The sequence below is a fragment of the Lactuca virosa genome, chromosome 2 (genome assembly GCF_052849685.1).
Source record: "Lactuca virosa cultivar CGN04683 chromosome 2, Lactuca_virosa_CGN04683_v6, whole genome shotgun sequence".
NCBI lineage: Eukaryota > Viridiplantae > Streptophyta > Magnoliopsida > Asterales > Asteraceae > Lactuca > Lactuca virosa.
This window is the reverse complement of record NC_136427.1, coordinates 286,910,449-286,923,037: the sequence shown is the minus strand read 5'-3', so window position 1 is coordinate 286,923,037 and position 12,589 is coordinate 286,910,449. Positions and strand designations below refer to the sequence as shown.

Genomic DNA, 12,589 nt, shown 5'->3' with positions numbered 1-12,589 from the left:
TTAACAGTCCTTGAGTACTAAGTTCATACCAATCAATTTCAATATATCAACTTCTTACTCACAGAGACCACATTCCCTATTTCATCAAGCCTGTCAAAATATCAGATTAAGTTCCATAATACACACATATATAGTGCAAACATAATATGTATACTTGCTTAATAATCTTGAAATTTTGGCTAAAATCTTTCAAGAAATGATAAAATTGGTGGTTAATTGCTGTTTTTTTGTTTACTGTAAGCATTTGAGTTTGCATCAACTGAAAGGATAAAGATTCCCTCTGTACCTCATAAACAATGGTTATTCTTTCATTTCTATCATATTCTTCTAATAATGGTATCAATTCCAATGTAATCAACTGTTTAATAGAATCTTTTTTATTTGTATTTAGTTAAATCTTTTATCCGGACCAAATTATCCTTGAAACGGGCTTATTAATGATCAACATTTTTGGTAACACATGATATATTTGCCTGATTCAGGTCACAATCTTGTTGAATTAGAGTTGAAGAACGCATGGCTTTCTGTTGAAAATCTGAATCGGATATTAATGGTAACAAGTTTAACACTCAAGTCCATACGATTAGATGATAAGGAATTAATCCAGTTGAATAAGTCATTCCCTAATCTTTAAATTCTTAACTTGAGCATAGGCTAGTGACAGGTTTAATATCAACTCTCAACTTGAGCATCTTCAAGCTAAGTATGTGGGAACAGGGCATGCAGACATGAACAAATTGTGAGTGACATTTTTATCTATGTCATTTTTTAATATTAGTATTAGTGATTTACTGATTTTCACTTCAAATTGATTTTTTTCTCACTTATTGAGATAAAGTGTTTTAACTTTTAATATTTTGCAATAGCAGAGAATAAATCAATTGGAAGAGAACGCTACAATTTTATGCATATATTTATTCTTTATATAATCATTATAATCATACATCAACTATCCTTCTATAGAGTGGTTACTTTTTATATATTCACTTTGTTCCTTTTTGATAAAGCTAAATGCAAAAAAAAAAAAAAAGCTAAGTAAGATGCTATAAGAAACAAACCAATGAAAGTACTTTGCTATTGTGAATGTTATAGGAGTTCAAGTAATTCTTTTTTTATTTTTTATTTTGCAGAAAATGTTGTTGCCATGTGGTCTTCCACCAGAGAGAAAAGAGGAATAGGGCAATGAGGTTCTTCATGGGGAGATTTACTATGATTGCATTATGAAAAACTTGTGTAGTATCAACCTGATGCGAGGATAAAAAACTATGTTGAGTTTTTGATTTTTATGTCACATGTAATATGTTCTATATTATACAAAGTCATGTTTTAGTGATGAACATTAATCTTTGTGTATTTTATGGGGTGGTTATGTTGGTAAGTGTCACGTGATAAGTGATGAACATTAATCTTTGTGTATTTTTTGTAAATTTAGTCTAATTGTATAATTTTATTAAAAAATAGCAAAAAAAAATTGATGAAAAGACCAAAATAGACATCAAAACCCAAGTGTAAAAAAATGAAAATGTGAAGATGTATTAGTTTGACAATTTGGATGTTTTGTGTTTTTATGTTTGAAGTTGTATTATGTATTTCCAATATAAAAAACAAAAAAAAATGAAAAAAAAGGTTGAAAATTCTCCAAAAAATGTGTTGATTCAAGTTAAACAATTTTGTACATACATTATGTTTTTGTACATATACACAAACATCAAATTTAAAACCAAAAAAATAATACATCAAAAGATATGTATATTATTAAACAAGAAACAAAAGCAAAAAAAAATGGATTTCTTTTGTCCTTTTTACATATATATGGACGAGAATCCCATTTTTCTTTTATATGGATGTGTATATTGAAGGGGGCCATCAGTAGCCCATATGAACACATTTTCAATTCGTCATCTGTCAAAATTTGCAAAATTAACAAAATTGACCCAAAAGTCAAAATTGCAATTACGTTCCCTTTTGCGTATACTTGTTTGCTTATCACGAGAACGACGAAGCCTTCGCCTTCAGCCGACGACGCCTCCGCCTCTGGCCAACGACGCCTCCGCCTCCGGTCTTCGGTCGACGACACAGACGAAGTCTCCTACTCCGGCCTACAGCCGCTTCCGCCTCCTTCTTTCACGTTGTTTAAAGGTACGATCGGCCTTCTTTGATTAATGTTCTGTTTATGACAATGTCTTCTTTGTACGACATATTAATGTTGTGTTTATGCAATGTTGCTAGTTGGCTAGGAGTCGATAATGGTTATACTGTGTAAAAGTATATATCTACTCAGTTGTTGGTTTATTAGACCATAATCAGAATAATTTCTAGTAATCGAAAATTTCAACTGGTCTATGATATCATAATCATATTAATTTCTAGTAACCTACTTCTGCTTATGATTATTTAATTATTAAGGTGGATATCAATGAAGAACACGATGGATCTTATTTGTCCCTGATATCACAAAGGTAAAAGTAAGAACCTTCTCTTGTGGAATGATCACTCTTTTCAACATTATTTACTAATGGTTACTATTATATTGCAAGAAGTAGCCCATATGTGTTAATATTTTGATGAATCAAAATTAGAAACACCAAAAAAGATTATGTATTTCAAGATGAAAAAGTGAAAACTTACTATGATGATATCACTTGTTCCTTCTATATCATCAAGTCCATATAATATCTTTTCAGTATCACTTTCCTAAAAGGGTAAAAATGTCAATTTTGACTTTAGTCAACCGATTTTTACCATAAATAGTAAGTTTTGATATATCGATTTTCACCTGCCAGAATTTTTTTGAGATATCTATGTATTTGCAACTAACAAGTTCTTTTTTTCTTCTATAAGTAAATGCAATAACAATCTGCATACACAATTGGAAAAAAGTTAACAAAAGTACATGTAGAAGAAGGGTAGTTTTGTAAATTAGTAAATTCTTTCTACCTGTTTTTCATATCTTCTTTGCATGACATGATTTCTCCGTAATGTCTCTTCAGATATCATTCTTTCAGAAAAATATTCAAGTAACTGATTCACAAATACAAGATATAATCATATAATATCAACTGTCTTAATGTGAGTAAATGAGTAAATGACAATTTTACCCTTCTATAAGTAAAAAAGAAAAGTGAACAGGAGAAAAGATTTCTACATCTTTGCATAAAGGTTCCAAATTCAATTCATCTTCTGTGAGTTCCTTAATTTTTTTCACTTTAGGGAGTGCATTCATCCTTTTGTAACTTGATTTAACATCCGCAAAAGCCTGAAATTAAAGAATAAGAGAAATATTAGGTCAATATAACAGTTAAATGAAGAAAAAAAGTAGTGAAAATGAGAATATTTACTCGTGTGCTCCCTTTCCATCCACATTTGGCTCGAAAACAAGTCAACACAGCTGAATTACTAAAATGTTTTATAAAATTCCATGTCAGAATTTTAATAAATAAAGTCGATTTTGAGAATATGAGGCAATTTACATACCAATCATCAGAAATGAAGAGAGAGTTTCTTCTCCTCTGAGTCGCCACCTTTGCACTATTGAGTAGAAAGATGCATTTAGAATGGAATGAAAACTACAAAGTAACCGATCGATTTTTTATTTGTGTAATCTTCAATCACATTGATCCTTTTGAAATTTTCATAATGGAATGAATGAAAAACTATAACCTAAGCAATATGTATGCTCATTTTCTTATCAACAGGTCTGAGGTTATACATCGGAAATTTACCATTACATATGGATGAGGTACTAGTGCAAACAACCAAGAGCAGGAGGATCCGTATGGTAGAAAGAAAAACCAGAAAAAGAAGTGTTGGTAAACCCAAAACGAAACATCTTGAAGCGAGGTATACATATTAACAAACATTATTTGAGTTTTCTTCATTAAAAATTATTTGAGATTTTGAATCCTAAGTTTTCTTGTTTTTGTAGGCATACAATGAATTAGCCACAAAAGGGAAAGAGAGGTCAGAGGTGTGACATTAACAAATTTAAGAATGTTTTTATGCTTAATGAACTAAATGGTTATTGTAATTTTTTTTTTCTGTTTCTTAAAATGAAAACATGATCAGTGATGCTTATGGTTGGAATGGAATCATATAGTAGGTTTGTATTTTGTAGAGATTGATCATTCGGTTACAATTCACATGGTAAAAGCTTTGCAGAAATTGAAGTGTTTGTTTCAGTTGGAATAGTTGGAATGGTGATCCATGTGTTCCGCAGCATCCATGGAGTGGAATTGGCTGATTAATAAGGCTGGAATGCAAAGCCAGAATGGGCTGGAAGGAATGGGGATGTGAGACATCAAGTATGGTTGTGTATTGGTGTATTAGATGTGTATATATGGCGTATTAGATGATTGTATGTAATGATTGTATGCGATGGTATATGATACATATAGTACGGTTAAATAGCCGTACTCTATTATGCATGTAATCTAATACACCCCTCTACTAATACGCCCTCTATGTACGTACTATATTCATAATTTCAACCGTACTCTATTAACCTTTTTCTAGTAGTGACTTAACACCACAAGATTCCAAATATAGAAAGAAAAAAATGAAAGAACAGGGGTTATATTGATGGGTCGTGGGGTCCTCATATGTCTTGGTAACAGCCAAAAAAGAGTAAAAATTTAAAAGAATGAAATTCTTGTACGTACTCCTAAATTCAAGAAATTAAAGCTACTACTACTTAACCAAAAACACATTGCCATTAAAGTCATGGAGAATTACAGAAAACCCAAAACTTTTTCAAAAATATACGGTTGTATCCTAACGTCATTTTTTGGGGGTTAAAATCAGAACTTTGTAAGTTTTTCTACATTTACCCTTGCTAAGGTTTCCACATTACCTTAAAATAAAATTCATAGGAAAACTCATAAGTTTGCAATTGGTTTACGTTTTTACGTTAAGTATGTGATCTTGCATTGTAAAAGAAGACAATTACAAATCATGAACAACCCACCCCCTGTCCCCCTTGCTCTCATAGTAGGGAATTGAAGCCAGAAACGATGATATTGCAATGTAAAACAAGACAATTACACATCATGAATAGTTAAGTCAAAAGTGGTTATAATCTATCCATTATCAGTAGTGCAGCTAAACAAGAAGAAAACATGCCAGAGAATGATTATAACTTATAAGCCCGATTACTTATTACTTTCATCCGCCATAATTAATCCAGCAATTCTAGAACTATACACCAATACCTCCTCCCTTGTGGTTTTTTCACTTGGTCCTGATGAATGAACCACATACAGATCACCCAAATCAATGCGGATGTTTATCTCTTTAAAGACTCTACTTTTCAGATCATAACTAAACAAACTTTTATCCCATCTTGATTTCATGAAAACGATATATTGCTTGCTTATCATGCCACAAATTGGATACCGAAAAGCAGCACCATGATATCTTCCAAACTCATGATCCGGGAAAGTTATTGACAGCAACTTCTCCCACTTCATACTTTGAAAATCTTTAAGAATCCATATGTCAGTTTTGTCCCGAGAAACTCCATCAATGAGGCTGAGAAAACCACCCATCTCAAAAATCGAATAGTAGAGTCTCTTACGCTCACTGGATTCAGGTAGTGTCATTTGGAGAACTTCTTCTTTTATCATATCAACGGAAACCATGTACTTAGAACAATTAGGTTGCGTTTAGTTACGGAAAAACAGTTTTTATTTTCTGTTTTTCGTTTTTCCTTTTCAGTTTTCGTTTTCCGTTTTCGGTTTTCATTGGAAAATTTAGAAAACGCGTTTAGTTAAAACTTATTCATTTTTCATTTTCAGTTTTAGAAAATTAGAAAACGTGTTTAGATGTGTATTTTTCTATCCATTTTCATTTTTAGAAAACGGTAGCGGTGATAGGGTGGGCGTGGGGACGGTGGCGGTGGTGGGGGCAATGGTGGTGTCGATGATGGCGACGGTGGTGGTGATGGTGGCACGGTGGTAGTGGCGGTGGTAGCAGGGTGGCGGCGGTGGTGGTGCTAGTGATTGGATAGTGGTGGTGATGGTGATGGTGATGGTGACGGTAGGTCAGTGATTGTGGTAGTAGCATTGGGTGAGTGTGTGTGTGGGGGGGGGGGGGTGGGTGGGTATGGGTGTGAGTTTGTGGGTGTGTGTGTTTGTGGGGGGTGTGGGTAGGGGTGGGTGTGGGGGTGGGTGGGTGTGTGTGTTTGTGGGGTGTGGGTGGGGGTGGGTGTGGGTGTGGGTGTGGGGGTGTATGGGTGGGTGGGGGTGGGTGTGGGTGAGTTTGTGGGTGTGTGTGTGTGTTTGTGTGTTTTTTGGGGTGTGGGTGTGTGTTTGTGGGGGTGGGGGTGGGTTTGTGGGGGTTGGTGTGTGTGTGTGTGTTTGTGGGGGTGTGGGTGTTTGTGTGTGTGTGTGTTTGTGGGGGTTGGTGTGTGTGTGTGTGTGTTTGTAAGGGTTGGTGTGTGTATGTGTGTGTGTGTTTGTGGGGGTGGGGGTGGGTTTGTGGGGGTTGGTGTGTGTGTGTGTGTGTGTGTGTATGTTTGTGGGGGTGTGTGTGTTTATGTGTGTGTGTGTTTGAGGGGGTTGGTGTGTGTGTTTGTGGGTGGGTGTGTGTGTGTTTGTAGGGGTTGGTGTGTGTATGTGTATGTGTATGTGTATGTGTGTGTGTGTGTTTGTGGGGGTTGGTGTGTGTGTGTGTGTGTGTTTGTGGGTATGTGGGTGTTTGTGTGTGTGTGTGTTTGTGGGGGTTGGTGTGTGTGTGTGTGTGTGTTTGTGGGTGGGTGTATATGTGTGTGTGTGTTTGTGAGGGTGGGGGTGGGCTTGGGAGTGAGTGTAGGTAGGTAGGGGTGTGGTGGGTTGGGGGTATTAAGGTGAGGGTAGGTAGAGGTGGATCGGGTGGGAGTGGGTGTTTATATTTTAGAAAAAAAAAATTGGAGTTAGAAAAATATGGAAAACAATGATTATCGTTTTTCCAAAAATTTCCAATTTCTTTGTAATTTTAGAAAACGGAAAATTTTCATTTTCCGTGAAAAATTTAGAAAAATAGACGAACTAAACGCGTTTTCAAAATTCTCATTTTTCTTGGCGGCAGCGGCGGCGTTGGTGATGCTGGTGATGGGGTAGTGGTGGTGGTGGTAGTGATGGTGATGGTAGGTCGGTGATTATGGTAGTGGTGTTGGGCGTGTGTGGGTGTGTGTGGGTGTGTTTATGGGGGTGGGTGTGGGTGTGGGTGTGTTTGTGTGTGTTTGTGGATGTGTGTGTGTGTGTTTATGGGTGTGGGTGTTTGTTTGTGTGTGTGGGGGGGTGGGTGGGTATGGGTGTGTGTGTGTGTGTGTTTGTGGGGGTGTAGGTGTGGGTGGGGGTTGGGGTGGGTGTGTGTGGGTGGGGGTTGGGGTGGGCGTCTGTTTATGGGTATGTGTGTGTGTGTGTGTTTGTAGGGGTGGGGGTGGGTGTGTGTGTGTGTGTGTGTTTGTGGTTATGTGTGTGTATGGGGGGGTGTGGGTGGGGGTTGGGGTAGGTGTATGTTTGTGGGTATGTGTGTGTGTATGTGTTTGTGGGGGTGGGCTTGGGAGTGGGTGGGTGTGGGTAGGTAGAGGTGGGATGGGTTGGGGGTGTTAAGGTGGGGTAGGTAGAGGTAGGAGTGAGTGTGTGTTTATATTTTAGAAAAATTTTGGAATTAGAAAAATATGGAAAACAATAATTATTGGTTTTCCAAAATTTTCCAACTTCTTTGTAATTTTAGAAAACGGAAAATTTTCATTTTCCGTGGAAAAATTTAGAAAAATAGACGAACTAAACGCGTTTTCAAAATTCCCATTTTTCTTGGAAAATTTTTCTGGAAAACGGCCCGTTTTTCTACAACTAAACGCACCCTTAACATTCCAATGAAAGTACATTCCTTGAACCTGAAGTGAAACCAAGGTTCTAAATAACGTAAGGCGTGACTTGGCGGCAATGTCAAGCCTCAAGCTTTTCCGAGCCTTGGCGAGTCACGTCGTTTGTAAGGCGTGACTTAAGGCGGCAATTTTGTATATAATTCATATTTTTATATGTATTTTCTATTATTATTCATTTTTATACACATATATGAGTCAAGGCGGCGTTTTGGTAAAGCTTGGCGGCACATGCAAGCCTTGGAGTCATTGCGCGCCATGGCGAGCTTTTTAGAACCTTGAGTGAAACCGACTCACCCATATCCCTATGATCCATACTAAAAGGTAATATTTTGATCTTTTACCACTTTGAGGAAACACGAGAGACAATATCTTTTTCCAAGTGTAGAATGTGACATTGGATTGATAGACCCATATACAAGTGAACAACCTTGTATACTCCCTTGGATTTGTCAAAGGAAAGGGCCATTTCACATCTGCTTGTATCAAATTGTGCACAAGATGTTGGACATTTGGGAAGAAATGATCTTTCCTTGGTGATTATATTGAAAATATACAGTGAGTTTCTTCTTCTGGTGGGGTTTGTTATCAGAAGAAACTCGTTATACCATGACTTTATCTTTCCAAAGAAATTTATGTCAAGATTTTCGTGTTTTGCTTCTAGTCCTTCTCCGTCTTCCCTTACATCTACAAGGCGCCCTGTAAAGGATCCATATGACTTCTGGAGGATAACAGAAGCATGGTGATCTAGCAAGATCATGTTAGTGATTATACTGAACCATTGTTTACACACATACTTAGCGTTATAACGAAGGAAAACATTAGGAAGCCTTTTAAGGATATTTAAAACAACGTCATCTGGAAGAAACACAAACCAATGAACCTCATTTTTCTTTCTCTTCATTTGTTCATCTTCACACTCTTTCCTGCACTTGCTCATTACCACCCCCATCGACTTCTGTTTCAAAATAATATACTGTTACCTTTTTTTGTAATCAGCAACATGAGGAAGAAACTCAGCTATGTACGTAGCCACAAGGGAACATGCATGAATGATCGATAACATACATCAAGCGAACATGTATGTGTTTTATTTCGGATCAACAGGAAGTAAGTATATTGTGTTTAGATATAATCAATACATGTAAATCCTATCAATTTTAAACCCGAGTTTTAAGTTCCCAATTGATTAATTTGAGCCTTGATGAAATTGTAAAAACTAACACCCTATTCTGGTATTTGAAGGTTTTTAAATCTTAACATTTGTTATATATAAGTAATTTGTTTCGACATTGACATTTGTGACGAATTGAAAGAACGTAAGAGACACAGTTCATATCAAGATGAAAGTGCATAAAAAGCCACATTAAACACATTGCAAAAAGAAAGGAAACCTGTAGAACGCCTACGTGCAGAGATCGATGATAGTCAAAAGTTAGGGTTTTTTACGGCATAAACTAGAAGGAGTGTGATGTGTGTTTTTATTTTTTAAGATCTCCCAAAATTGCCGCTCAATTTATTTCCTAAACTACCGCCCCTTTTTATTTATTGTAAAGAAACGAAAATTTTGGTTAATTCCTATACAAGATTTTTTTTCTAAAATTTAAGCAAAAATTAAATCATTTTCAGAAATAGACATAAACTTCCATATCGTAGTGAGTGATTTAACAATCATATTGTGTAATCTGACAATCATATTGCGAAATTAAGATTAAGTTTTCAAAAACTTATAAACTGTTCTTTTATCTTTGTTAAATTATATGAAAAAAAAATCTTTCACAGAATTATGAATTCTCTACAACATATTTTTCCATTCTTGCTTGTATCTACGGGTCATGGCAGAGAGCAAAATATCAAATTGAATATAGCAGGCGTTTTTGTTAAGAACTGCCGTGTATAACTTTTTGTGAATATAAACTTTTCCGAGTAGTTAAATTTGGTGAAATTCAAGGTAGGTTTGAAGATAAATCTAATATTTGTTTGTATTTCCAACATCCTAAGTTGCATAATGTTATGGAGATAATTCATGACGACGATGTTCAACTTGAAAAACGTTATTTGTAGAATCTCAATGTTCTACATGTGTATCAGGTATTTTGGGTTATTTGTTTAAAAAGTGATTACCTCCCTATGGTACTTTAAGGTTTTTTTAGCATATAAGTAATAACCATTTCAATCTAATTACTTACAATAAAGGAAAATTGAGTTTCCTAATTTTTTAATCATAATCTTCTATCATTGATGTTTTTAACAAATAAATAGCTGAATTTTTTTATTGTCTTCATCATCATCCCATGTTCATCGTCATCTCGTGTTCATCATATTAGAAAAATATAAATTTTTGTTCCACTTGCAATCTTCACTATCTTGTACTCTCTCTGTAGTTGCTTTCTTTTATACCGGATAAAAAATGTATTTGATAGATTATCCCATATTAAATTTCGTATAACTCAAACAATTAGCATTAAAACATTAATCACGCAAAGTTGACACACATAATCTATCAAAAAATGAGATTCTAGATTTCAGTTCAACCCGTTTTCTAACAAAAAAAAAAGACATGTAGAAATTAAAATAAAAAGTAGAGTAGAGAACAAATTGCAAAACATATTGGAGGTTTACTAATAAGAAATCAAGAGATTTATTTGTATGAGCATTTTATTTACAGTGAGAAGTTGTTTATCAAAGATGTGTGAGAAAGAGAGATGGGGTAATTTAATTCTAGAAAAAGGGATATTTGTGTAAATATAACAAATGAGGTCTTGGAAAGAAAGTTGAATTCCTATAGTCTAATCTTTGCAACCGTAAACTCCCGCCAATACTGAGGAGGTGGTAAACAGCTAACGGCAGTAAACGATCAGCGCTTGCTATTATACGCCATTCGGCGTAATGCGCATATCCCTAACAATAGAGAAGCAATTTCGAATCGCCAAAACCTGCAACTATGTCCCACCCACTCTCTCTCATCACCTTTCTCTCTCTACTCTTCATCCTCTCCCCTGCCGCCGCCACCACAATTGGCGTCACATACATCTCATCTCCGGGCCTTCCTCCACCGGAAGACGTTGTTGCCATTCTCCAATCCCTAAAGATCACCGCCGTCCGCCTCCCTGTTCCTGACCCTAACATCATCCGAGTTTTCTCTTACACAAACATCTCTCTCTTCCTCGCTATTCCTAATTCACTCATTTCTTCCATCTCCGCCAACCGCTCGGCGGCTTATCGGTGGCTCTACGATCACGTAATTCCGTTCTATCCACGTGCGCACATCACCGCCATATCCGTAGGAACCAATGTCCTCGCTGAGGGCGATGTTACCTCCGCCGATCTCGTCATCCCTGCTATTCATAACATCCATCGATCCCTCATTGACATGGGGATCCGGCAAATCATGATCTCCACAACTTTCTCCTTCGTCAACATCATGACAACATCGTTTCCGCCTTCCTCCGCTGAGTTCCAAGAACCTGCCAGTAATCTCATCATCAAACCCTTACTCGATTACTTGACGGAAACAAACTCTTCGTTCTTTGTGAGTTTGTACCCCTACTCTGTCTACAAATTACGACCGGAGATCCCTATCGGGTTCTCTCTGTTTCAAGAACACGCTTATAACTTCAGAGAGGACACAATCACCGGCGTCAGATACCGCAACTTGTTCGATCTGATGGTGGATGCTGTTATTGCAGCGATGGCTGTTGCTGGACACGAGAATATTCCGGTGATTGTGGCCGAGACAGGTTGGCCGTGCTTCGATCCCTTCAATTCAGTAGAGGCGCGAGACGTTTACTCTAAAATGTACTTGCAAGGTTTGGTTAAGCATCTCCGATCAGGCAAAGGGACGCCGCTAAGGAAAGAAGGGGTGACGGAGGTTTACATTTACGAGTTGTTTGATACCAACGACACTGCAACTAAGGGTTTGAAGAGTGATGGGACAGGGCAAAAATGGGGGATTTGTTACCCCAACATGACTACCAAGTTCGAAGTTAAGTTCTCCGACGGTGGCTCCACCATGATGATATCGGTGCTGATCATAGTTATGAAGTTCCTATTACTGATAAATGGTCTTCTAATCTCTTGCTGAATCGGGTTAGAATTTTTGATTGATTTGACTTTTGAGTAGATTAGCTTTTATATGATCGACTGCTTAAGGGACATGTTGCTCTTAATCCCTGAATTGGTGACTGTAGGTTGATTTCAATGGTGATTACTGATTTGATTAGGTATATAAATTGGTGTACATAGCTGTAATATGGGGTTAATCCTGTTTTGTGGGTATTTTTTCCTTCTCAATGGATGCAGATTTGTGTCGTTCACTGGTTTGATTAGGTATATAAGTTGGTGATTATGGTTTTTTGATTTAACAATTTAGATATTAAATATTTAGGGGGGAGAAAACAGAGTTCATGTAATTAGTTTTTCAAATAATTATATTACAATACACAAAGAAATCAACGTTGAATATCTTTTTACCAATTTTGTGAAGATTGTCAATGCTGGTAATAGAGTAAATTGCAAAAACTCATCTATGTGGTATACACAATTTAGTTTTTTCTTTATATAAAAATATTAAACAAAACTAGACAATGGTCCATGTAGTTGGCAAAATGTACCAACAATATTCCTTCCGACAATTTTTTATGTGGTTCGTCTATATGGTTTGAGTATATTGCATAGCAACTAACATTCTTAGAAATAAGCCGTTAAGTCCTTGTAAATGATTAT

The 12,589-nt window shown here is 36.4% G+C and overlaps 1 protein-coding gene and 1 pseudogene across 1 annotated transcript; both read left to right on the top strand.

Annotated features, from left to right (window-relative positions):
* The first annotated feature begins 460 nt into the window (after positions 1–460).
* Positions 461–1,178, top strand: LOC145158607 (uncharacterized protein At4g14342-like; annotated as a pseudogene).
* A 9,607-nt stretch (positions 1,179–10,785) lies between these two features.
* On the top strand, positions 10,786–12,012 carry LOC145157078 (glucan endo-1,3-beta-glucosidase-like). Its single transcript, XM_079076221.1, has one exon. The coding sequence runs from the start codon at positions 10,809–10,811 to the stop codon at positions 11,946–11,948; it is 1,140 nt and encodes a 379-aa protein (XP_078932347.1). The 5' UTR covers positions 10,786–10,808; the 3' UTR covers positions 11,949–12,012.
* Positions 12,013–12,589: the final 577 nt, after the last annotated feature.